The following is a 26,181-nucleotide window of genomic DNA, read 5'->3' on the forward strand; positions in this document are numbered from 1 at the left end:
CATCCTACATCTTCCAGTGCCGTACCATCTGCAGATGCCCTGTTGTCCCTGATCCGCGATCAACATAGTCTGGCGGCCGGTACCTTGGCAGTGGCACAAGCACATATGAAGGAGCGGGCTGACAAGAGACGGAGCCCTGAGCCTGTTCTTCATGTTGGGGACAGGGTATGGCTGTCCTCCAAGAATCTACCGATACGCAACTTACCTGTGAAACTAGCTCTCCACTTTTTTGGTCCCTTTCGCATCATTTGGCGTATTTCGTCTGTTGCCTTTCGTTTGTCTCTGCCTCGTTCTTGGAGGGTCCATCCTGTCTTTCACGTCTCCCTTTTGAAGCCCTATGTGCCCGATGTTCAGGGTCGTACCTGTTCCCGTCCTGCCCCGGTTTTGGTTCAGGGGGTTCCTGAATTCGAGGTGCAGGAGATATGTGATTCACGGATTTGGCGGGGTGCTCTGCAGCTCCTGGTCAGCTGGAAGGGTTATCCTGCTTGTTACCGTACTTGGAACCACGCTCCTTCGTGCATGCACCGCGCCTGGTTCGGGACTTCTATCTCCGCTATCCTTGGAAACCCGGTGCTCCGGGGTTGTCCGGGAGGGGGTATGGTGTCACTCCACGCGCTCGCTCGCGGGCGTCGCTTACCTTTCCTGGGGTCCCTGGTCCACGGCCGCAGCGGTCTCCTCCTTCATGGAGGCTGTACCCGCGGTGGCGTCTCTCCTCACGCCGACCCGCGGTCCGGATGGGCTCCGTGGACGCCGCCATCTTGCGAGGATCTGCGCATGCGCGGATCGTCAGTATTCGACATCCCGCGCATGCGCTGTGTCGGAACATGCGTTCCAAGCCTCGCTTTGACCCCGGGCCTTAAATGGGCACCGCATATGCAGGGACAACGCGTCTCAACGCGGTTGTTACTGTGTATGCGCTGCTGGAGTCCTGGCGCTCGTGCCCCAGCCCTCCAGTTCCCTGCTCTGCCTTATTCTGCCTAGCCCTGCCTCATCTCCTATTTACCTTCTTGCTCCTGGGTCCTCCTAACCCTTGCTTCCCTGTTTTGCTGGTCCCTGGCCTGCCTCCTGGTTTAGGATAGGGGAGGTCCTGTCTGGGTTCCTAGAATCTTCTTATCTGCTAGGAAGTGGGGATTCCCCTGTCTGTATTGCTTTTCCTTGCAGTCTGTTCTCCTTTGCCTGTCTTGTGCCCTGCCGGTACCCGTGCCTTACTGCCTTCTTGGAAGTTCCTGTGTTCAGCTCCGCTATCATCGGTGTCTTCATCAAGCCTTCTCAGCCAGTGGAAACACTGTCCCGACGTCACGCAAATTCTGAGAAGTGCCACCCGTGGCGTTGGGAGTTGGTTCAGTGCCATCCTGTCTTATATCATCAGGAGGGGATTGGGCTAATTTCTCGCGCTACCCATTCATCGGCTATAGATACACCGACATACTGGCAACCTCAACTCCACGGTCTACAGGAAGAAAAGGTAACCAACGATCTCGTGAAGACTCGTTTAACACATTGCAACATGTGCTTGAGATGGATATTGAGATCACCAAGAAGGCAGAGTTGAGTGGTTGAGGCCAGGAAGGAGGAGGAGAGGTCTGCCCACTCGGAGAGAAAGGAGGTGATCTGACCAGGGGGACGATAGATGGTAGCCACGGTAAGAGAGTGGCAGGATAGAGAGAAAGCCTGCAGACAATACATCCGAAAGAGGAGTATGTCTGCGTGGGAATGATAGAGGCAGGAATCCACTCAGGGAAGATCAGGGCTACACTCACTCACTCCCTCCCGACCGGGTGGATCTGGGTGCAGAGATGATTTTGTAGCCATCAGGGAGGAAAGTGTCAAAGCTTGTGACAGAGCTGGCCGTGAACCATGTCTCAGTGAGACTGAGGACCTCGAGGTCAAGTTCTTCCAGGAGGTGGCAGACTTCAGAGGAGTGTTTGAGAGCAGAGTGAGAGTTTAGAGTGGCAAGATGAAGGTTGCTAGCCTTAAAGGCCTTCCGGGGAGGGATACAAATCAGCGGTAAGCCCTGCGAAGGTGAAGGAGCCCAAAGGGCGGTAGAAGGGGGGGGGGGAGAGGGCAAGGAATCCAAGGGGGGGGCGCGGATGGGACATCAGGAGATGAAAGGAAATTGATGAGGTGAGGGAAGCACCTATCAAAGAGGAGGAGATTGGCCTGAGGGGCTTGGACCATGCCAGTGCCATTTAAGTAGACATTTATGATCACCTTAGTCGTCGAAGGGGGCCATAAGGGCTTTCCAGCGGGTGCCACCATTAATGGGAGAGGAGGAGAGGGGACAGAGCACAAGGATCATATGAAGAGTCCATAGGTCTGGCAAAGGATTGCATCCCCCAGCAACCCAAGCCAAGCAGGAAGATACCAAGCAAGAAAATAATAAGACTGAGTTACAGGAAGACGCTGAACCAGTTGGAATGTTTGAATAGGCGGCTATGCTACCCCTTAAATGATATATACTTTGAGTTTGATCAAGGAAGAAGGCCTTATGCATGTTGAATAACATTTGTTTTGGGGTTGTGTTCAAGCTCTGTGTGAGCCTCACTAGAATGACGCAACCAAAACGCCACTCTTCCTGGTCAAGAAACTCACCATCTCCAGAGACCAATGCACCACCAGAAATCATGACATGTCCAAATTGGAAACACAGGACTACAAGAGAGAAAATCTGGGAAACTGTCCTTTCGAAAGGGATTGTGTCCTTCGACGTATTCCACATCTTTGACAGTAATTACTATAGCTGTGCTGCTTCGGAAAACTTTTTCGGCGTAGGAGTCCAGCGTCAATGACGTTGATACGCTGTCTCTCGAGGGCCTCCGTCGATGGTGTAGCCTCAGTTCCATTTTTTTCCGCGAACATGTTCGCTTTGGAATCTCGGCGCGCCTCGGTTCTTCTAACTTGTTCATGATGTCTTCGTCTTCTACCCCGAAGTCGGGCTTCAAAAAGTGTTGGGACTGCGGTTCCAAAATGTCCATTATGGACCCGCACGACGATTACCTCTGGTGCCTCGGTGAATGCCACGCCACCGGCGATTGCGATGACTGCCAGTCCCTGATTTTGAAGGCCTTGTGGGAGCGGAAAAAGTTGTCGGTAGGTACGGTTGCTAAAACCGTAAGTCGAAATCTACTGGTCTTTCGACCGACAATTCGAGGGGCGACTCTCCGCGTCGGCGTAAGTCCAGGGGGTCTCGGTCTCGGACCCGGTCCCGCCATTCCTCTGCCCCATCGAGGCATTCCCGGAAGCGCCGTCACTTTTCGCCTTCCCCGTCCTCATCGGAGGACTCCGCCAGATGGCGTAACTTGTCCCACAAAAGTCGTCGCCAGCCGAATGGGATGCATTCCGCCAGCAGATGGCGATTTTCGAATCGCAAGGCACCGTTCCGTCCGCGCCTTCGAGAGAAGCCGGCAAGGAACGAGCTAGAGCCACCACTTGCATGCCTTTGGGCTCGAGCGGTTGGCGCGATCATCGGGAGCCGTTGAGGTCCCGATCAGACAAGGGTGATTGCCATAGCCGTGCCAGGTCCAGGTCCCAGTCCTTGACGCCGTCGAGACTGTCGGAGCCTGTGAGGCCTTCTAAGAAGGCATCGAAGCCATCGGTGCCGCGGCAGTCGAAGGACACGCTCGGGGCTCTGGCCTCAAAGCAGTTGTCAAAGTCGTCGGTGCCTCGGTCGACATCGACTCCAATTCCATCGGCGCCCTCAACGCCTTTTGAGGAGAATTTACTGGAGGTGCCCCGGAGGGCTGTGGAAGCTCTGAGAAAGACTCTCAGCAAGTCTGTGAGACCTGTGTTTGTGCCCTACTCTGTTCCTCCTCCCAGGGTGGATTTGTTCCAACCCTTGGAGTATATTTCAGAGGTGGAGGGAAGGGTCTGATGAGAAGGGGGTTGTGCCTCCTGAGGTTCCTGATGACCTGTTGTCTGATCATAGCCAACTGGAAGAACTTCGTCAATCCTTATGACTCCAGTGGTCTTGATACCTCTCCGGAGGTTGAGTTTGGCAGGCCTGAGCCTGGTACACATGCTGACTCCTCGTATAGGTGCCTCATGTCGAGGGTGATTCGGGTGGTCTGCTCCATCTGCTGATTTTCTTCAGGATGATCTGACAGACATCCTGGATCAAGGTCCACTCACTGACCCGGTGTTGCCATTTCATATGGCGTTGCAAAGAAGGGTGGCGGCGGCTTGCACTGCTCCGGAGAGTCTCCCGGCAGTGAACAAGTCGCTTCCGAAAAAATAACGCCGAGCCAGTGGTGACCCCTTTTACTTGTCAACGCACCCTACTCCGGAGAGTTTGGTGCAGGTGGCTACGGCCCCAGCAAAGCAGGCTGCGTACCCTACTATCCCTCCGGATAGGGATGACAAGCGCTTTGATGGTTGGGCGAAGAAGGTATTTTCTTCTGGGGGTATGGCTTTAAAGGCAGCCAACTCTGTTTGTGCCCTGGCAAGATTCACTCACTCTCTGTGGAATTGTGCATCATTGGCGGCTGAGCATATTCCAAAGGGGAGTAATGGGATGGTTTTCTAGCCCTCGTGCAAGACGGCAAGGATGTCATGTGTGAATCCGTTCAGTCGGGTCTGGACATGGCAGACTGTGTCAGCCAGTCCATGGCTGCGAGCACAGTGATATGCAGGTTTCCGTGGTTGCGGAAGTCTGGGTTTGCTCTGGATCTGCAATCCCGGCTTCTCAACATGCCCTTTGATGGTGTCCATCTTTTTGGCAGCAAGGCTGACGAGAGCCTTGAGAGGTTGCAGACCTCCAAAGCTGCAGCAAAGTCTTTGAGTGCTGCAGTACGATAACCTCTGCCTTTTTGTCCTAGGGGACAGCAATGGACGGGAGGTTCCTTTCGGTACTACTCTTCCTTTGGTAGATCGAGAAGAGCTGCCAGTCAAAGGGGCCACCGTAGGCGTACCAGAGGTGGAAAGCGAGGTACTCTAGGTGCCAAAGCCATTCGGGCAGTTGCCTCTTTGCCATCAGGCACTGCCGCAGCCGGGTCCACTCAGTCATGAGGCCATGTCCCATGGTTCGCCGGTTGGGGGCAGACTGGCGCAGCATCTTGGAGAATGGCATGCCATTACTTCAGATGTGTGGGTTCTGGAGATCATAACCCACGGCTACTGTCTCCCCTTTCGGCAGAGGCCTCACGACAATCCACCGGGGAAGCTCTCTTTGAAGGATTCGGATCCGCTCCTTGCGCAAAGGTGCCATAGAACTGGTGCCTGTAGCCGAGAGGAACAATGGATGCTATTCCCCTTATTTTTTGATCCCGAAAAAAGACGGGGGATTGAGACCCATCATGGACTTGCTGGGGCTGAACAAGCTCCTCAGGAAGGACAAGTTCAAGATGGTAACTCTTTCTCAAGTCCTCCAGCCTCTTCAAGTACAAGATTGGTTGGTGTCTCTAGACCTCAAGGATGCTTACTTTCATGTGCTGATCCATCCAAAGCACAGGAAGTACCTGAGGTTCGTGGTTGGCGACTCGCATTTTCAGTTTCGAGTCCTGCCGTTCGGATTGACCTCCGCCCCGAGGGTCTTCACCAAGCTAATGGTGGTGGTGGCAGTGTATCTCAGGAAAGGGGGGATTCCCGTCTACCCCTACTTGAACGATTGGTTGATCAGGGCATGCTCTCCTGAGCAAGCCCTACATCATCTGTCCGTCACCTGCCACTCCCTTCACAAGCTGGCTTCTTCCTCAATTTAAAGAAGTCCCATTTGAAACCTACCCAACGGCTCCAGTGCATCGGAGCAGTGCTCGACACATCCCTGGGGCAGTGTTCGCCTCCCCAGGTGAGGGTTCTTCACATTCTGCAGATGGTGGACAAATTTCAACATGCCCAGAGTCTCCCGGCGTTCGAGTTCTTGAGGTTACTCGGCCTCATGGCATCCTGCATTTTCCTTGTGCCAGAGGCCAGGCTGTGGATGAGATCTCTGCAGTGGGCTCTCAAGATGCAGTGGTCACAGTTCTCCGGCAGGATGTCGGATCCCGTTCAGATTACACCATCGGTCGCAAAGGATCTTCTGTGGTGGGCCGTCGAAGGCAATCTGATGAAGGGTGCTCCATTTTGGCATCCGTGGCCAGAGATAACGATTGTGACTGCGGCATCCCTCACGGGTTCGGGAGCTCATGCCAATGAGTTGACGGTCAGCGGTCGTTGGTCTCTGTCAGAGTCCAGACTCCACATCAATCTGTTAGAGCTGTGGGCTGTCGGGCTAGCCCTGAAGGCTTTTCTGCCAACTGTGCGGGGGAAGAATGTCCTGATTATAACGGACAATACAGTGGCCATGCACTACCTCAACAAAATGTGGGGGGCGGGGTCATTCCTGTTGTGCAGGGAGGCGATGCAGCTCTGGTTCTGGGCCATTCAGCAGGACATTTCCATCTCGGCAGTTCATCTGGCCGGAGATGAAAATGCGGCAGCGGATGCTCTGAGCAGGCAGAGCACGGTCTCTCACGAGTGGGAGCTGGCTCAGGAAGTTCTGTTGGAGATCTTCGCCCTTTGGGGAACCCCGCAAGTGGATATCTTCGCCAGCAGTGTCAACCGGAAGTGCGAAAGATTCTGCTCGCAGGAATTTCCTCGAAGAAGAGCCTTAGGGGACGCGTTCGTAGTGGAGTGGTCCTTCCCACTGCCTGCGCGTTTCCTCCAGTCCCCGTCATTCCTTTTGGTTTTCTTTTTTGCTTTCCTTAGCCCATAAGGGCCTGCAAGTAGGTACCATTAAGGGTTACCTGGCGGCGCTGTCCATATTTAAGCGCTCGTCTGAGGAATGTTATTTTAAGATCCCTTTAATCTCTGTTTCTAAAAGGGCTAACTAATTTGTTTCCACCGTCGCCTTTCCTGGTTCCGGGATGGGATTTGAATTTGGTTTTAAAGTTCGTAATGGGAGCTCCATTTGAGCCCTTACATTCTTGTCCATTGCGACTGTTGTTCTTTAAAACTGTATTATTAGTTGCAATTACTTCCGCACGGAGAGTGAGTGAGTTGCAGGCACTTTCCGCCAAATCACCCTTCACTGTGTTCCATAAGGACAGGGTTGTCCTTAGGGTGTGGCCTTCCTTTCTTTCGAAGGTTGTATCGGAATTCCATCTGAGCCAGAAGGTAATTCTTCCGGCGTTCTATCCTCCTCCGCATCCTGGTAAGGAAGAGGAGAGGCTCCATAGGTTGGACCCTAGGAGAGCTTTGAGTTTCTATCTCTCACGGATGTCCCGGGTCAGAGTGGACGATCAGCTCTTTATTGGTTATGCTGGAAGGCGTTTAGGTCAGGCTGTTTCCAAGCATATCTTATCTAGATGGATCATTTTGACGATCTCTGAGTGTTACCGTTTGGCGGGAAAAGGACCCTCCAGTAGGCTTACGGGCTCATTCTACTAAGGGTATGGCTTCCTCCACTGCCCTACAGAGGGGTGTTCCGATTTGCGAAGCAGCCACATGGGCCTCTGTCCATACTTTTGTGAAACATTATTCCTTGGACTCTATCCATGGGCAGGATTTGGCCTTTGGTAAGGCAGTCCTCTATTCTGCAATTTGATTTGGCATTCTAACTTGATGCAATTGTAAATTCTTTTCCCACCTCCATACATTAGTACTGCTTTGGGAGTCTGTCAAAGATGTGGAATACGTCGGAGGACACAATCCCTTTCGAAGAACAAGTTGCTTAATCTGACCTGGTAACGTTCTTTCGATGGGTTGTTCCGACGTATTCCACATCGTACCCTCCCTATCTGCCCCTCTAAAAAATTTCTTATGCGATTGCAGCTTATGTTTCCGCAAGGCTTTCTGTAGTCATACTGGCAGGAGATTGGTGCCACACGTTCTTCGGAAAAAACTACAACTGAGGCTACGGGCGTCGTGCGTCCTAGATAGAACATCCGGTGACGTCGACCATCGGCGGAGGCCCTCGAGGGATAGCGTATCAACGTCATCGACGCAGGACGCCTACCCCGAAAAAGTTTTCTGAAGCAGCACTGCTGTGGTAATTACTGTCAAAGATGTGGAATATGTCGGAGGAACATCCCATCGAAAGAACGTTACCAGGTAAGATAAGTAACTTGTTCTTTCATGCCATACTACCTGTCTCTGGAACAAAATCCCCATGCAGCTTAGCCTGGCCACCTCCATCCTACATTACAGGAAGACCTTATGACCATACTCTTCAAAGAACACCCTAATCTCCCACTCGGGAGATTTCTCCCTGCTTCCCTCCCCAGCTCCCCTACCCATCTGAGCAACTTCGTCTGCCACGTGTCCCTACCTGTACTCCCCCCCTGTGTGTCCCCTATGTACAGTGCTTTGTTGCTTCCCAGCTAGCTATGTGCTTTATAAATGCCATGCATACATCCGAACATAGGACAGGTAGAATACCCTGCCTCAAGGGTTTTCTTGAAGGTAGTTGGGGGAACTGATGACACCTTTCCAATATCCCCATGCAATGGCCATTGTCTGTTTGCAAATGGTCATTTTCCATCAATCTGTAGTCAGTCTTTCCTTGTATAACACTTATTATATCACCCCCTACAACAGATCCCTGTTCTTCAGGCAGCCCCACGCTTGCATCTGTGGGATGCAGCCTCCTGAATTCCTGGTCTTACCAAAAAGCGTCGTAAATGGGGTGAAAAAATAAGTAATTCCATTAGCCAAGTGTTCCCAGTACTCCAGCATCAACTTAGTGATCAGATTTGTATGCCTGCACAGATAAGTCAAGGCTACTTTTATATGTGTGAACCTGCACCAGCTTGGTCTATAAACGACCATTGCTCTTCTGCTTGACCCACTTCCACTTAACCCATGACTTTCACCTGGGAAGCGAGGTTATACCTATGTCAAGCCATTTTAGCCCATACCGCTACAAGATTCTCCTATGGATTCTTAGTTTAGTACTTGAAAAGATAAAATGTAAGCGCTCTCCTCAATTTCATTAGCTCTGACTGGTATTTTGGTATAGGCAGTGCCTTGTAAGTAGTATACTAGTTGTGGGAGAATATTCATGTTTGCATTCAGAATACTTCCCATCCAAGATTTTCAAGGGCCCTTTCACCAGTCTAATGTCTGTGTAATCAGTTCGAATAGCCATGGGTAGTTATCATTATGTAGATGGGAAATGTCAGGGTATGAGGATGCTCGCAGGCATGCCAAGAATTGTGTAGCACAATGGAAGGTAACTCTAGATCTAAGTGCTTCTGCTTAAACTTTTATGAAGATATATGCCTCGGGACGGGGGCGGAAAGGAGCAAGAGTGTCACGTTACTGGAAGGAAAGATACAAGAGGTAGGGACAGACGTGTCTCTGCTGCGAACTGTATGTAGAAAAGCTAGTCCTGGAGACACTACACCCAAAAGGCCTATCAAAACTCTTCACAGTAGAGAGAGCACTCTGGGTACCGGGCAGACCACCACCACCAGGGGCCCAGCCCAGGGCAATCATTGCCAAACTATTGAACTTCAGAGATAGAGACACGATATTACAAGTGGCACGTAAAGCTGGGTACATCGAAGCAAATGACGCCAGAATTCTGATCTTGCCGGATTTCACACAGGAGGTACAGAAGCAGAGACAGTCCTTTGACTCAGCCCGACGCAGACTTCGTGAACTGAATCTACGATGCATGGCAATTGAAAGTAATGGATTGGGGTTGCTCCTTCATATTCACCACCCCGAAAGATGCTTGGGACTGGTTGGATGGGAAAGGACCTAAGCAACCATCACAGGAACCGGACGACCAGCGACGAAAGGAATGAGGAGGAGCCCAAGCAGCAGGCAAGGGGAGACGGAACACAGAGAATGCCAGAGGTTGAGCTCATTTACCTGAAAGGGTAAGGGAAGGAAGCAATGTTTCCCATGATGTAATAGTGGGTGTGCGCTGTAAAGGTGGCTGGAGCGGGAAAGGCCTCAGCCAACCCCGAAATCGGGACCCATCCAACGCATTGGACAAGGGATGCGAGTTGGAGGTTCGACCCGATTGGAACAGGTTGAAAGGGATGTGAGGGAAGGAGGGGTGGGGGCAGCAAGTTGGGGTGTTGAAGGGGGTGCGGTGGGGTGGGGTGAAGGGAAGTTGGGGAGAACTAGGGGGAAAGGGGTGGCCTGAGGGGGGGGAGCAAAGGGACAGTTATTTGTTGAGGGCTGGGGATAGTGTGGGCTCTGGTGCTATTCAGATGCAGAGGGAAGGTCAGCAGGGTGAATGGGTTCAAGACCGTGGCGAACCCTGCAGAAAACAATACAAGGTTGGCGAGGGTGGGACCCACCTTAAAATAAGCACATGGAATGTGCTTGGTCTTGGAAGCCAGGGTGGGGCAATATTTAAAGAGACAAGGGTTACAATTGGCACTAATACAGGAGACGCACTTCCAGGGGGGTGGGGGGAGTTGAAGGGATTGGAATCCAAATGGGAGAGCAAAGTGTTTTGGTCTTCGTACCCCACTACGCGAGAGGAGTGTTGATCTGGGTGGCTTCTGGGGTCCCTATACAGGTTGAACGAATGGTGGGTGACACAGAGGGCAGGACATTAGCTGTAGTGGGTCAATGGGAGGGGCAGGACATTTGTGTGGTAAAATCCTATGGGCCGAGTATGGACAGCAAGTCCTATTTTACCCCTGTAATGGAGCTAACAGGTGGACAGCAGGCAGGACTATACATATGTGGGGGATTTCAATTGCATAATTGACCCGGAATTGGATCGTATGGGGAGAGGGGGCACAACTAAACCACTGGCTCGAGAAGAGCTATGGAGGGAAAGGCATGGATCAGAGAAGGAGTATTCCTTCTGCTCAGGGATGCATGGGTTGTTTTCCAGACTGGACTATTTATGTGTGGGGAGGGAAAGCATTCACCGTTTCCATGACCCATGGTACCTAGATAGAGCTATATCGAACCACTCGCCACTAGTCACCGAGCTTGAGGGGATTAACAACCAACCAGGTATGAAGATATGGCGCATGAGGCAAGGGCTACTGGGGGACGTAGCTAATAAACAGACCCTAAGAGAAGCAATCACGTCATTCTTTGAGATCAATGAAGGGTCAGTGGAAGACATGGGAATACAGTGGGAGGCATTTAAGATGACCTTGCGAGGGGTATGCATGTCTCAGACGGTGGGCGTTCGGAGATCACTAGACAATACCATCAAGTACCTGGAGGGTGAAATACAACAGCTGGAGGTGGATGAGGAAAGGGGTCAGCAGGTGGGGGAAGCACTGGCAGAGAAACTCAGCTTACATAGGGGAGCCCTGAACTCGATAGAGCAGTTCGATAAGGGGCTATATACGGCTAAAATCCACGGGGAAGGGGACAAGGCGGTGCGGCTGTTGGCCTGGTTGATTAAACGGGAATCACCAGAGATACTATGAGCAGTTATACTTGTAGGAAAAGATGTACTCTGATCAGGAAGCCTCAGACCTATTGGAGTTGGTACAAATGCCCAGGTTGGATGCGGAGGACAGGGATGACTTAAATAGGCCCGTAGAGGAGGGGGAGATTCGGGGGGCAATTAAACCAATGCAGGTTAACAAAGCACCGGGCTGCGATGGCTTCCCGGTGGAGTTTTATAAGACATTTGCAGACATTCTAGTCCCTCAACCGAAGCAAGTCTACGACCACGCACTCCAGAAGGAATTGCTTCCGGAGTCTATGAGAGAAGCAGTGATCACGGTCCTGTTAAAAAAAGGGGGGAGACCCGCAACAGTGTGCCTCGTATAGGCCCATTTCCTTGCTAAACATAGACACGAAAATCCTGGGGGAAGGTGATGGAAAGTAGGCTGGTGAGAGTGGCCCCCACTTTGATACACCCAGACCAATGTGGGTTTGTAGGGGGACAGGACACTGGGATGAACCTAAGCAGAGTACACCACGTCATGGACCTGATGAAACACTCACAAAGAGAACTAGCTTTGGTGGTAATTGACGCGGTCAAAGCGTTTGATTCCCTGGAATGGCAATGGCTATTTAAGGTACTAGAGGCGTGTGGCCTGGGCAAAGTGATGTTAAAGTGGCTGTGACTCCGATATAACACCCCTATGGCCAGGGTCAAAACCAGGGGATGGTTCTCACAGAGGTGGTGTTTAGAGAGAGGCACACGTCAGGGATGCCATGTCTCTGCCATTATATTCGCTCTATCACTAGAACCACTGGCGAGATACTTTTGGTCAAACATTGTAGAAACTGGCATACAGGCAGGGGGGTGACGCGCAGCATCTCGCTCTACGTAGACGACGTGCTGCTCTTCATGGATAACCCAGTAGAAAATATCCCGGTGATCCTAGAGGTGTTAGGCAACTTCCGCAAACTGTCAGGGTTTCAGGTAAATAAAAACAAATCACTGGTTTTCCCATTGGTGGGTCTGAAGGACAGGAGGGGGCAGGGGATCTCGTGCAGGGAGCTTCGCTGGGAATGGGATTCTTTTGTACCAAGGTATTCAAATTTACCATGAGATGGAGGAGACATTTTTCCGCATCCCGCAAGTTCTCTCAAGGATAGGGGACGCAGTGAAATTCTGGAAGAAGCTACCATTATCCCTAATGGGAAGAGTTGCACTCTGTAAAATGGTGGTCCTCCCATGTCTTTTATATTACTTCACAAATATCCCGTACATAGTAAAGAAGGTATTTTTTAAGATGCTGGACAAAATGCTGGGGGAACTACTGTGGAATACGGGTTGTACCAGAGTAGCCATGCAGACATTGCACCCACGAGATGGGCAGGGGGACTCAATATGCCAGATTTCGAGCTATAGTTCATGGCGGTGCAATTGCAAGCAACGGCACTGTGGCGAACTGGACCAGAAGGGGAGCGGTCAGGCCTATTGGGGAAGATACAGCCCGGAGAGTCAGGGAGTAGAATTGCTGTGGGTGCCCATAGGCGGCAGAGGGGATACAGTGGTCTTCAAAACGGTCCGGGAGGTGTGGGTGAAGTCACTGAAGAAGATGTGGACTAAACAACCATATTGCAAGGGACTACCAATCGGGTTCGACACCACCATCAGGTCGGTGCTGCTCAGCGTGGGCCTCAAGGTATTGAAGGACAGGGGATGCACTACAGTGGGGGATTTATTCAGGGATGGGAGACTGCAGACGTTTGAGGAAAGGAGACAAACCGAAGAGCGAAGTGTCACTTTCTCGCGTACGCCAGGGTGGTCAAACGAATGGCAACACTATGGAGCGGCATCCTGGAAGAGCCGGAGGAGCACCCAGCTATGCAGACGCGACTAGGAAGGGCAGGGCAGAGTATCACGAGTGTATAGAACACTACAGACTGCAAGGGGGGGATGGGGAACAAGCAATTGAGGACAAATGGGAAAGGGACTTAGGGGCACTGATTTTTGGAAGAGCAGCAGGCTCGGATGTGGGAGGAGATTAAGAAAGTTTCTAGGAACACGCGGTTCCAGCTCACCCAATTCTACTATTTGCATAGAGTGTATCTGATGCTGGAAAGGCTACATGCGATCAATCGTACAGCAACACATCCTTGCACACGATGCGGAATGGGCCATGCCGGCTTCTGGAATATGATCTGGAGTTGCCCAGTGGTGGTGAAAAAGTGGGGGGAGGTGGTAAGCAGAGTGAATGTCTTATTGGGGGTAACAATGAATGCTCATATGAGGGTTGCTTTTGGGCACTCTTGCCGGTTGCAAAGAGGTATAAAAATTGTAATACAATTGCACAGTTCCTTGTCCTACTGGCCAAGAGGCGGATTGCGATGGAATGGAAGAAGGGGACTGTCCCGTCATTGCGTCTGTGGTTGAACGAGGTTAGTCGATGAGGTCTGGCGGAAGTAGAATACCTGAATCAACAGACCCGGAAGGGGAAAATGCACTAGTGAGGAACTGGGGCCAGTAGTTGAATGAGTTAGCATGTACACAAGATCTGAGGCCACCTTAGTGCGCGCAGGGGGCGAGAAAAAGGGAAAGCTGGCTAGTGCTGAAAGGGGGAGGGTTCTTCACCTACATTGGTATGGGGCAATGGAAGGGAGCCAATCGGAGCAACTGGGAAGGACGGCACTTGGGACTGGGGGGAGGGAGATAAGGGTAGTGGAGGCTGGGGGGTTAGTGATGGGGGTTGGGAGGGGAAAGGGGTATGAGGGGAGTTGGGATTTCGATCTGGGGATGGGACAATGAGGCATGTGGGCACATACAACGGGCATGGTCGAGGGAACCTTGGTGGAGGGACATAATAGGGCGATTGTGAGGCCTTGGTCACTACCAGGGTGCGGAGGAAAACTGTTTCGCCTCAGGAATCGCACTGGAGCACAATAAACTACATCCTAGCCGAATGATATCGGATATGTCCGTCGGAGACATAGGCACAGATCATAAAATGGCTGAAAGGCACGTTGAGAAGACCACGGCAATTCAATGATGGGGGCGGAGGGAGTAAGGCATACTGTGTGGTCCATTGTCCTTTTTTCCTTGATCTCCTGTTACTTATGTAAGATGTTATGTTTGTTTCAAAAATAATTTCAAAACATAAATAAAACCTTTTATGAGGATATGATAAACTAAAGCCAATCTAACCATTTGATGCTATCAAAGTTCTCCATTCTTTGCCTCACTGCAAGAAGGGTGATGTCGAGCTTACTGACTGTTAGGCACAATGTATGTGACTCACTCCCCAACTGATCTCTTCTCCCTCTATATGACCGGCAAAATGGACCATTTTTCAAGCATATAGAAGGGGAGAGAAGGATGGCAACCTATGAAGATCAAAGGGGCTAGTGGAAGCATCGGTCCAGGTGACCCTCAATCTAGGAGGCCAATCGTTGGCCATAATTGTTTTCCCGTTAATCAGCTTTCTGCAGAGCCACAGCCATAACATCCAAGTGTACACAGTCAAAAGCCCCCTTGGCTTCCATCACAATATGAACTGCTTTGATCTGTGACCTTCACAATTTGGGTCAGATGTGGCTAATTTGTTGTCTGCAGCACCTCTATTTGGGACAAAACCTGACTGATCAGGGTCTTCAAGACCAAAGAGTCATTTCTCTATTCGTTCTGCAAGATTTCTGGTATAGAGTACGGATCAAATATAATAATGTCTTTAGACAGAAACAAGTACTTAAGAGCAGGGTCTCTGACTAGTTCGGATATTACCAAGATGTGAGATTCTTCCATCAAAAGCATCCCATCTTACAAAAGCAGTTAAGAATGGCTAGGAGATGAAGTACAGCGAGCTATCTGTAGATGTGTGCACAAATCCATCAGGCCACAGGCTCTGAGATTTGATCCATTACTACTTTCTGCCCCTGAGTTTGAGGCGTGAGGGACATTTTATTCAGGTAATTTTTCTGAAGCTTGAGTGGGTAGGTTTTGCAGGTGTCAAGGTTTCCTGCCTATATTTGAGGAACAGTGGCGTGATCAAGGATGCCATATGCCACCCCGACCTAGTGGGTGGTGGACCCAGAGTCGATATACGGGAGTTCCCCCCGGTGTCACCAGGTCAGTCACATCCTCCCAAGCAGTTGCAACAGGCAAGGAGACAATCTGAGGAATCTTAAGTCACATCCTCCCCAACCAACATACAAGAGAATTGAACTGTCCGATGCCTTAACAGCCACAGTCTCTTAAGCAGTCAGCTGAGAGAAGGTGTATTACAGGGGTCCTAGCAGAAATGCTCTCCACAGTCATAAGAGAGAGGGAAACAGGATAAACACTTCGGAAAAACCACCATATCACTCATCTCCCCTGTCAGCCATACCCAATTAGACCACGGAAGGAACACATGCTGCGCCTTTACAGAGTTTTCAAAACAGAAGCCAGCACCCCTGTCATGCGCAATGGCTGATGGCACAACACTGAGGAGATTAGAACAGTTGGCTCCCTATGACTGACGTTTTGTACATAATGTACTGTTCCCTGAACGAAGCACACTAACACCCATAGGAAAACCAAGTGGCTGCAGGACTGACCAGTATGTTGCAGGAAGCCTAATGAGGGGGTAGAAGTGAGGAAAAATCTCCTGAACAGAGAGCATCCTAGGCAATACAAAATGGCAGCCAGCCCTCGCATAACCTTAGGGCAGACTTCCAAAGGCTCACAGTACTCTGGGCACATGAACAATAACAACTCAGCCGGCCCCCAAACTACATGTGAAATGTGTAGCAAGAAGCACCACACAAGGTGGGGAGGTGGTTGGGGGGGGGGGGGGGTTTGACCAGACTACAAAAAGCTGCTTCCTGTTCAAGAAGTAGCCAGAGGAGGGACGGTGGGCAAGTGAGAAGAGTTTAGCGAGTAAAAGTTGGTGGAGACTGGAAAGAGGAATTAGAGTTTGTAGGAGGAGTTACTCGAGAAAGAAAGGGGAGTGTACACCATCTGAAGTAAAGGATTGTAGAGGGACTGATGGAGGTTGAGGAGAGGAGAAATTGAGATTGGATGAGGAATAGTACCAACAAGGAGAGAGGTTATTGGTGAGGAGAGAACAGAGATTGGAGGTTTGTTATCGGAGGAGTACAGGATTGAATAGGAAGAAGTGTCATCTGAGAGAATAGAGACTGCCGTGAAGACGAGTTATTGGCGGAGGAAGTGCATCATCTGTAAGAATAATTTGAGAAGGGAGACAAAAGGCTGGAGAAAGAAATAACTTCTAGGAGAGAAGCCAATGGAAGGTGGCGAGAGTTGTTATTAGCAAACAGCTGAAGTTGGAGGATGGGGAGTCAGTTAGCCAGCAGGCGGGCACATGATCAGCAGACTAGAGGGGACAATCCTATCCACTTAGCTTGAGAAGGAGGGAAAAAAGCACGGACCACCACAGCCTAGAAAGCTTCCAGCAGGCCAGCCTGATCCATGGCAGGTGATAGAGGCGGGTGGAGGGTTTGAGTCAGTGCTGCCTCCCCAAGGGTCAGGGGGGGTTACCACAGAAAAGAACTTTGGGAATGTGCGCTTGGGAAAATCCATAAACAGGGAGGATCCAGAAGTGCCCTGATCCTTTCTTTGCTGACTCCAAAGGTGTGGAGGAGCAGCCTCAACCCGATTAATAGAAAGCTCTAGAGCTCTTGTAGGAAGGCCTACACCCGGGAACAGTTTTGAAAGCTTGAAGAGGATTCAGGAACTCCTTAGCCTGCAACCTAAAGACAGACTAGGGTTTCCTTGGTTGATTGTAGACCAGGGGCAGGACATGCTTAATAAAAGACTCATGTTGAGAACTTTGTGTTACTACCTTGGATCCATCAGCTGCTTAAAACCTTTTTCATTACCCCCACCCCTTTGAACATTGCACAAGATTCCCTCCACCCATTTCATTAGACCACAATTCCGACTAGCTACGACTGTGGGGACCAGGAATGTTGCGAAGGGGTAGAACACCACCAAGGACACTGGGAGCCTCAGTTATATTGTTTCTCTTGTCAATTAATCATTTAAACACCTCCTTTTTAAATGTATTCACTCTTTATCCTCATGTTATCACCCTTTCATTACAACTGATAATATCCACTTTGAAATCTGTACTCTCCTGGCTAGCTCTAGTGGCTGCCATCGGCTCACTTCTTGAAAAGGGTTTAACTACAAGCGTTCCACTAACTTTCCAACTCTGAAAAAGCCTCAGACCTATTTAGTTCTTTGATCATCTGGATGAAAGCTGTCAGGCTAAAAAAGTACTGGCGGTTTGTGACGTGTGTCTTGCAGTTTGCAGGGGGAACCGCTAAGTTTTCCAACTTGGATTTTGACTTGAGAGCTGGAATAGAGAAGTGCTTCTTCGCTGTTTACTACCTGGAGGTGTGCCTGTCTCCTTAAAAAAAAAAAAAACAAACGCAGCATGGAGCGTGACGTGTGTGTTGCAGTTTGCAGTTTGGCAGGAGGGGAGAGGAGAGTGCCTTGCATTATCTTGCAGCTTGCACCTCAAAAAAGGGTGCGCGCACAACCCTTTTTCTTAACTCTGTCCGCTTTCAGAGATACAAGGTGGATCTATGTATGAGCATTGATCAATTATATAAAGCTTGTCTGGGAGTGTGAGGCATTAACCCCAATAGCCTGCCCAAGCAAACACTGAATAACCGCAGTGAATACTTCCCCAGGAGTGTGTGGCGGTCATAGAAAAGCCTCATAGCCTGGGTTAAAGTTTCTCCATAGCTCCGTAGCTCCCTGCCTCTGGAGTTTGATACCTTACACTTCTGTATGACCTGAGTGGTAAAGCCTGCATGCCCATCCAATTTACCTATGCTGATATCTCTGAGGAAGATATGCTGCAGGCAGTTAATCTACAATTGCCACCTTCTCTGGCACCAAAAAAAGCCAGTGAACATGTTTGAAACCCCTCGCGTGGGAAACTAAGGGGGGGGACTTGGGGTTAGAATCACCCCTGGCAGTATCAGCGGAATGATGATGAAACAAAAAAACACTGTAATCACCTCATACTTTTTTCCACAAGAAAAGTCTAAAATGGCAACGGATTTACTAGATAGAATTAGTTGCCACCACACAAATTACACCAGTCACAAATACATTTATTCCCAACATTGGTAAAGTCTGTTAGGTGACACGCGTTTCGGCCTTTGGCCTTCTTCAAAGCCAGACCGATACCAATTAGTCAGTATTAAGTGTTTGCTTCACCATTCATTCAGACTTCAGTTATTGGGTATATTCCCTGTTTGGGGAAGAGGTGGTTTTTGCGGTACTTACTGCCATCCACTCTTCCCGAGGCCCTGTTCCGAATGGGCTGTCAAATCTCCTACTTAGGTCAGACAAGAACTCCTAGGACAAGACTCTATCCACACTTTTTGCTAATATTCTGGCTACTGGTATTTTTCCATCGACCTGATCTATGGCACACATTGTCCCTATTTATAAAAAAAGGGGAACAGAGCCAGTCCTGCCAGCTACCTCCCTACAGGTCTACTCGGCGCGGATAGTAAAGTATTTGCATCTATTGTTTTATCTCATTTGGAAGAATGGGCAGCTCGCGCTGGAAGAATCCCGAAATGGCAGACTGGCTTCAGGCATAAGATGGGGACAATGGTTAACGGGCTAGTAATAAACAGTGTCTAGAACTTGGCTTGGGAGGGGGGAGTATGGCGTGATATAATGGAGCCTCCTTGTACCGGACCACGGTTTCTTACTCTTTGGATTGTGGTAGGCTTAGGAAAAACCTATTAGCCTGGGGCATCCCATTGGGGCTTCTTAGCTTGATTATTTTTCTTTATTCAAGAACTGAAATACAGGTCTGATTGGCCAGGTTTGGAGCCCTATCAACAAAATTCTCAATTGCTCGGGGATATTGAGGATGTCTTATTGCCTGCGTCATTTATTGGCCGTAGACTGCAGCACTTCGTAGGCTGGTTTATATGGATGCCTTCTTTCTTTTTGATGTCGCTGCTATTGGACTTCAACGCCTCATGAAACAATTCACATTATATATGGAAGAGCGTGCTCTAATGGTCAATCTGACAAAGTCTAAGGTCATTCAGTTTAGTGGGACAAGAAAGAGGTGTAAATTCCAATGGCATATTGGGAATACAATGGTCTTGAATATTGAATCGATGATCTACTCAGGATTGTTTGTCAATGCCAGGCCTTCCCTGAGTAGCATTTATACATGTTTCAATGAGCATGCCTGTAAATTGGCGGTGCAAACGAAAAGGGTTGATTCAAAATTTGGACAGTTCTTTCTAATAACAGCAATTTGATACTATGAGACCAAGGTTTTTCCCAAACTGCTTTATCGTATTGAAATGTACCCACTTGCCATTTTGGATCACTTATTGGTTTTGGAAGGTAAAATGTGGAGAATAATTCTGAATCTGCCTAATAGTTTTACGGTGGCTGCCATAAGATACGACTTTGGTCTTGTATCTCTTACAGCTAGAGCACATGGAAAATTCTAATGCTTTTGCGTAACATTTTGTCCTTTAGAGGAATCCCTATATAGGGATTCTAGGGAGATTGATGCAGAACAATGTTTTCGCTAGACAAAATCTGTTCAAGATACTTGTAACACCGTTTTAGAATCCAAGTTGTTTTACTGTGGATTTGATGAATTGTCCAGGAAGAGAAGATTCTCTTATACGATTGGCTTTCAACTATGGATCTATTACATTCATAGCCATCCTTAATTCATTTGAGAAATTATTACAAAAAGAAGGGTGTCCTGGCTCCCGTTCCTTCGTATTTATCCTGGTAAGCCTAACCGAACGACCACCTTACATTTCAGAAGGAACCTGTTGCACTCAAAACAAGTCCTGCTAAGATATGACAAGATCTTGCCTGACCAATGAATCTGTAGATTCTGTAAATTGACAGATTCATTTGAAACCGTTAAACGTTTAGTGTTGAAATGTGAAGCACTAATTCATTTTCGGACAGTGTATTTGGGAAAGATTTTTTAAATATAACTCTGGGAACTGTGAGGACTTGACCTGGCAACATTGTCTCGCTGGTTGCACTACCTCTACAGTGATTGGGATTACTTGTTTGTTTATTGATTTGTAGGGCGCATCAAACCCTTAGGTAACTGGGCGCACAGCATAACAAGAATACTATAAGCTTAGTTACAGGTATAGACAGGTACAGCGAGTACTTGGAGGCTTAGTTACAAATGTCGAGATGTACAGGTAGGAAGCATCCACGTAAACATACAACTGCAATCATTAGTCTTAATGGTCGTTAAGGCGTAACCAGGTGAGGTTGTGAATTGAGAAATGGATTATCCTCAGTCGAAGCTCATACCACTACTCCTCATTTATTTATGCACAAAAGAGTACAGTCCCACCCTTTTATGCATTATATGTTAAGGTGTTGAGAGGGGGGTCAATCAGAGGTGCCCACCTTTTCACCCCTTAACATGGCTTTTGTAAAAACAGTTTTCACTTCACTTAACGTGATGTATTCTAAGTTATGTTACGATTAAGAAATGTCATTAAAGTATTGAAGGCAGAAGAGTTTTAATTTGAGTTGCATTATAAGTTATGAGACAAATAAGAAATTGTGTATTTATTGGTATGAATGTTTCGGAAATTGTGTATTTTACTCTATTTTAAAGCATTGAAATATTTATTGAATTGCCTTTGTTCAGATGTTTATGAAATGTGTATTAAAGGTTTGTTTTCAACCAAGAATAAAATAAAACAATTTAAAAGTACCGGTTAGCGCCTTTAAAAGGGTGTTATTTGTCTGGTTGACCAAAAGCTCACTAAATTTAGCCTGCATGTGGTTAGTTTCCTATAGTCCTAGGTCATTACATTTGAAAAAAGTAATTCACAATTTAAATCATTATTTGCAAGACCCATAGCGACCCAATGCTTCAATGTGGTCTATGGATGTGAGCTTGAAGTCCGCTCCACCCGGATGAGCAAACTGCCAGCCTTAGGTTTTGGAATTTGGCTCCGAGTCTGGGGGATGCAGTCTCCACCATCAAATAAGTGATGCTGATGTAATCATCTACCTTGAGGCAAGCACCTGTGACAAGGTTCCCTGCTTGACCCTGGGTTTTGCAGCAAGGTGATGTGGTAGGTCAGAATTAGGGGAAGGACCAGGAGACCTTGTTTTCAAACCTTACTTTATAAAAAAATCAGAGAAAAGGACCTATGCTTTCCTTAGCTTCTGAGAACTGGAACCTAATACATAAAGTATAAACCGGTGCTTGTCAGGATATCTCCTATAATACAAAAGAAACAGCTCCTCTGTCCAAAACCTATGCTAGCCTAAATTCTGATGCTACCACTATGAAATAAGCAAAACAAGCTAAAGAAAAGTACATTTGGACCTTGGCCCTGCTAACTGAATGGTGATTGGCTACTGACCCCTTTCCCGCCCCACCTCCCTTGGTGGGACCTATTTAATAGGGCTTCTGCCCTTCTGCGAAGTTTATGTTCAGATTTTTAATGTCTTGGTCTTCTAGACTGTAAAGGTCACCTCAAGATAAGCAATGTATCTTAATTGTAGAGCTCTGGTCCGGGTCCTGTCAGTCTTGTGGGTGGAGCTTTCTAATTAGCCCTGTCTGCGATCAATACATCTGGGTCTGTACGAGTTAGTGAATTGTTGGGATTGTATGTTTGTTGATAATACACTGGCAACTGTCATTTTTCTCTGCCTTGCATTCAAATGTGAGGATATCCACCTTGCAGTCCCCTGGGGATATTGTGATGCCCAACTTTTCCCATCTCCGAAAAATTGCCATCAGCCGTCCATGTGCTTGTTTCAATTAAAAGATTGTCATATTGCCCACACCTGCCTCATTATCAAGGAAGGCCATCAAATGCCTATGAGCTTGCTTTATTGCCATGGCTTTCCATCAGCTGCCCAGGCTTATGCCGCTTTGTCAATTATTTGTATCAACTGCCTATGTACTGCCACATTACTAATTCAACCTCCCTTCTTTCTCTCTCCATCTACCATCCCTGAGACCATTCTCTCTACTCTCTTTAGAGCCATTGTGTAGAAGTAAAGTAAATTTACACTGAACATTTCTCGGACACTCTGACATTGAAGGGGAGCCAGCCACAGTAGAATCTGCCAGATAAGTGCAACACCTTTACACTCCTGCCAATCGCTGCACTCCTGTCCACTGTGAGAAAGCTGAAGTTGTCTCCCTGACTAGTCTCCGGGGATCTATCATCCAGGTGGCCAGGACACGACCATCGCTATTGTATCCAGTTCCTGGGGGTGGACCAGTGCGGGAGGATCACCTGGATGAGGGGTCCTCGGGGAGTGGAAGCGGGACACCGACAGGTGAGACGGAATACCCCCTTTCATATAACACCTTTTTCCCATCCAATCTCGTAGCATACTCTGAAGTTCTACCCCTAGCCCCTTTTACAACACAAACACTTTCCTACACTGAGACAGACAACAGACCAACACACGTGCCATTTACCTGACTTGCCCCAACACAAGAATCCGGCAATTAACCATAAATATGCACACCCGACAGCTCTTTCCTTTCCCCACAGGGATAAAAGGTGGAACACAAAAGCATACTGCGAGCAAGGCTGAACGCATGAGGAAGCAGCCATACCAGACTGGCAGTTCAAGAGGAGGAGAAGGGAAGAGAGATTTGAAAGGATGATAAGGAGGGAATTGCCCTTTTCAACCCAGACCTGCGAAGCCTTCGTGAAAGCAATCATAAGACCGGGAGTTGCAGCTGGGGAGTGGCGTATCGGGGGTCCATGGTACATGGAACCCTCCGGCACTGATTGCCAGGGTGTGGAGAGACGGTTCTCATCGTGGTACCACCCTTGACTCCAGCAACAATGGGAAACACTGAGTTCAACCCAGCCGGTGAGTTGGAAGCAAGCGATGGTGAACCGGACTGTGTTGAGCCCAAGGTTCAGTGGCAACATTGTATATACAGAAAGAAGATAATTGTGAGTGAAGTTGGAACCAAACATTGAGTGGTCCGGTGCCACATGGGTGCTCATTCGAAGGACTCTATATGGTATTCCACTGCTGAAAGAAAGAGAAAGTATTGAACCGAGAAAATGTTTCTGCTGATGAAACTACAAAGATGAAGGGGCCTTAAGGGAGGCCGTGTGTGGTGTCAAAGTGGTCATAAAAGGGTCAAGTAAAATCCCTCGTACAGTCGAAAGTCTTTGATACATTGTGAACACCAAGTGAGTTGTGAAAACTGTGGTAGGTGTGAACCCGACAGAGTGATGCCAAAGAAAGCTCGGGGAAGGGAACCCCCGCTTTCTGATGTCAATAAACAAATCATGAACTGTAGAAGAATGGCTATTTGAACCTGACGGAGGGATGCCAGGGGGAAAGCTAAAGCGTGAATCCTGCATATTGATAAAGCAAGGTGAACATGGTGTCGACAAGCGTGAACCCGGCTGAGTGATGGCACATTGAATGATTGTTTAAAAAGACATTGAGATGCTGGAATGTTAGATTGTGAATGAAAGGACGTAGTGAACCCGACGGAGGGAGACCCACATTGTACGATGGAATTGTAGCCCGGCAGAGGGGGAGCCTAAGGCAAAGAGTAATCGCCCCATGAAGATTTATTGAAGGAACTTTCTTTTTGTTTTTCTTTATAATACATCAGGTCATCTGACGCAAGAGACTTTGGGTGAAAGAGACTTTGCCACAGAAGGCCCTGATATTTTGAAAACTGTTACCTCGTACTGGCTTGACCCAGGAGTGTGCTCAAAGGTCCTGCCCTGTCCCGTGCTAAAAACGTGGGGAAGGGAGACCACCGGCTATAACATCCCGACTTATCATTTGTGAGCACTTCTTTCTTTTTCTTGTGAACATTAGCCCACAATCTTTTTGAAATTAGCTGCAAGGACTGGCAATAGTTTTTTTTTTTGTTTTTTAGTGTAAGCCTTTTCTATTTGACAAGACACCACTGGGACCGCCTCATTATTATTTGATGGTCGTACCTTGCTCTCATCTTAGATTTAGGTTTAGATTAGGCGTTTATCTCACCCATTATACAATTTAATAAACACCCTTGACCTTTGTCATTTGTGTCGGTCTATTCTTGCTACCATGCCTTCCTTGCACCACCCCCTAGTTCCCACTTTCATTGACAGTGTAGCTTGGGTGTACAGGCTGGTGAAGTGCAGCATTGCTGCAGCTGAGGCTTCCTTGCTCCTCTAGCCATCACAATTCTTATTGCAGAAGAGAGGAACACAGAGAGAGCTGCCCATGTCCAGAAGGGATGTAAGTGATTTGGGGAGCAGGAGTAAACAATGTGCATGCAGCGCAACCTTGCAATGAGACAGCTTGCTGTTGTCTTCCCTGGCCATAATATGGAGCAAGAAGACCAGCGACTAGCGTTCCTCATTGAAGTACAACAACATTACGACTAGCATAGAGACATGGATGTGTCATGCTGTGGAATGACACAGGCATAAACTATGTGTGAACTCTCCAATGCCTGTCACAGCCCGATATCTCTTTGAAGCAACAGCTATGCAGCCCTATGTGTTTCGCTTTGAGCCCCAGCTACAGAAGCATATACCAAAAATAGATTGCTGTTTGTTTTTTTTAATTCATATTTTAATATTGTTTACTGCTGCTGGAATATGGTTGCTTTTGCATTGTTTTCCATGTCTCGAAAGTGTCTGCATCGTACTTTCATCCATACAAAAAAGGGCATCTGAATTCAATTCCAATTCCTCAAAGGTGTAACACTATGTTTAAATGTTGCATAATGTGAATACTGCATAAAGGGTTTATCGTTTCTACTTTGTTAAATTTTATCACTTTGAATTCATTGCATCCTCTGTAATTTGCTCCATCACCTTAACGTTTGAAATTACACTTCCTCAGGACCACCAGCAAGGGGGGGGGGGGGGTCTTCTGTGTAATAGGTTGGATGGTGTTTTTGCATGTCATCTTTAGGGTCTAATTTATCTAGCTATTTCTTTTGTTCCTGCAATCCTTTTCTTTCTATTTTTATGTTGGTTTCTACAATTTCCCCACTTTCTTCATGAAACTTTACTTTGAATCATACCCTACTGGATGCGACTCACTGCTTTGGGGTAGAGTAGAGTGGGTATGTTTTGCTAGTTTTTACGTTGTTACTGTATTAAACTCTTCTTTTTGCGTTCTAGGAATATTACCCCGTTTAGTAAATTGATCATTATTGTCATAATGCAGTTTTCTCAGTCACTTCTTGAAAAGAAAATCACACAAGGTCTATATCTTACAGAATGCTGGAACAGATGAATTTACTTTGACAAGAATCATGGTCTGTAGATCAGAAATTGACCTATTGGATATTCGTGCTGAATTTAAGAAGCTTACTGGATATTCATTATATTCGGCAATCAAAGTAAGTAATTTGTAGAAATGATCACAACTAAACACGCATTTCCATATCTTTGTACATATTGTTTTTACATAGGTCAGCAGAAGGCTTCATTATGCTCCTTAGAACATTCAGGTAATTCTAAATAGACTGACTGAACACAGGATAATATTATTTTTATGTTTGTGCTGCGCATCACTATAGAGGTCACACAAATGAAAAGTTTGCAAATAATATCAAGTGTTCTCGCATCTTTTATTAGGTTTCTGATTAAGAGTTCTTCTATATTTTATTTTTAAGAGGTCTTTGTGGATCCTTTGAAAGCATATCATGTTTGGAGAAATTGATCATTATTTGTAATTGGTACGTCCTATCGGTATTCCTCCACATTCCTGAGATAGCCATGCCCTGGCTTCTGATGGCTGCATTGCTTTCACAGCATATGAAAAGTGTGAGCCCCCTTCACAGTGCCTACCATCCTTCCACATGCAAGACATTTCATACTGCAGTTCTTACTCTGTGC

General features: G+C 47.9%; 1 protein-coding gene across 1 annotated transcript in view; it reads left to right on the forward strand.

Moving 5' to 3' along the window:
• The window catches only part of ANXA3 (annexin A3), a 542,330-nt gene that overhangs the window by 473,752 nt on the left and 42,397 nt on the right, over positions 1-26,181 (forward strand). Inside the window, exon 12 of the mRNA XM_069626342.1 lies at positions 25,560-25,682. Coding sequence (XP_069482443.1) covers positions 25,560-25,682 — 123 coding nt within the window. The remainder of the gene's footprint in view (positions 1-25,559; positions 25,683-26,181) is intronic.

This window comes from Ambystoma mexicanum, chromosome 6p (genome assembly GCF_040938575.1).
Source record: "Ambystoma mexicanum isolate Mex_15411 chromosome 6p, UKY_AmexF1_1, whole genome shotgun sequence".
Classification (NCBI taxonomy): domain Eukaryota; kingdom Metazoa; phylum Chordata; class Amphibia; order Caudata; family Ambystomatidae; genus Ambystoma; species Ambystoma mexicanum.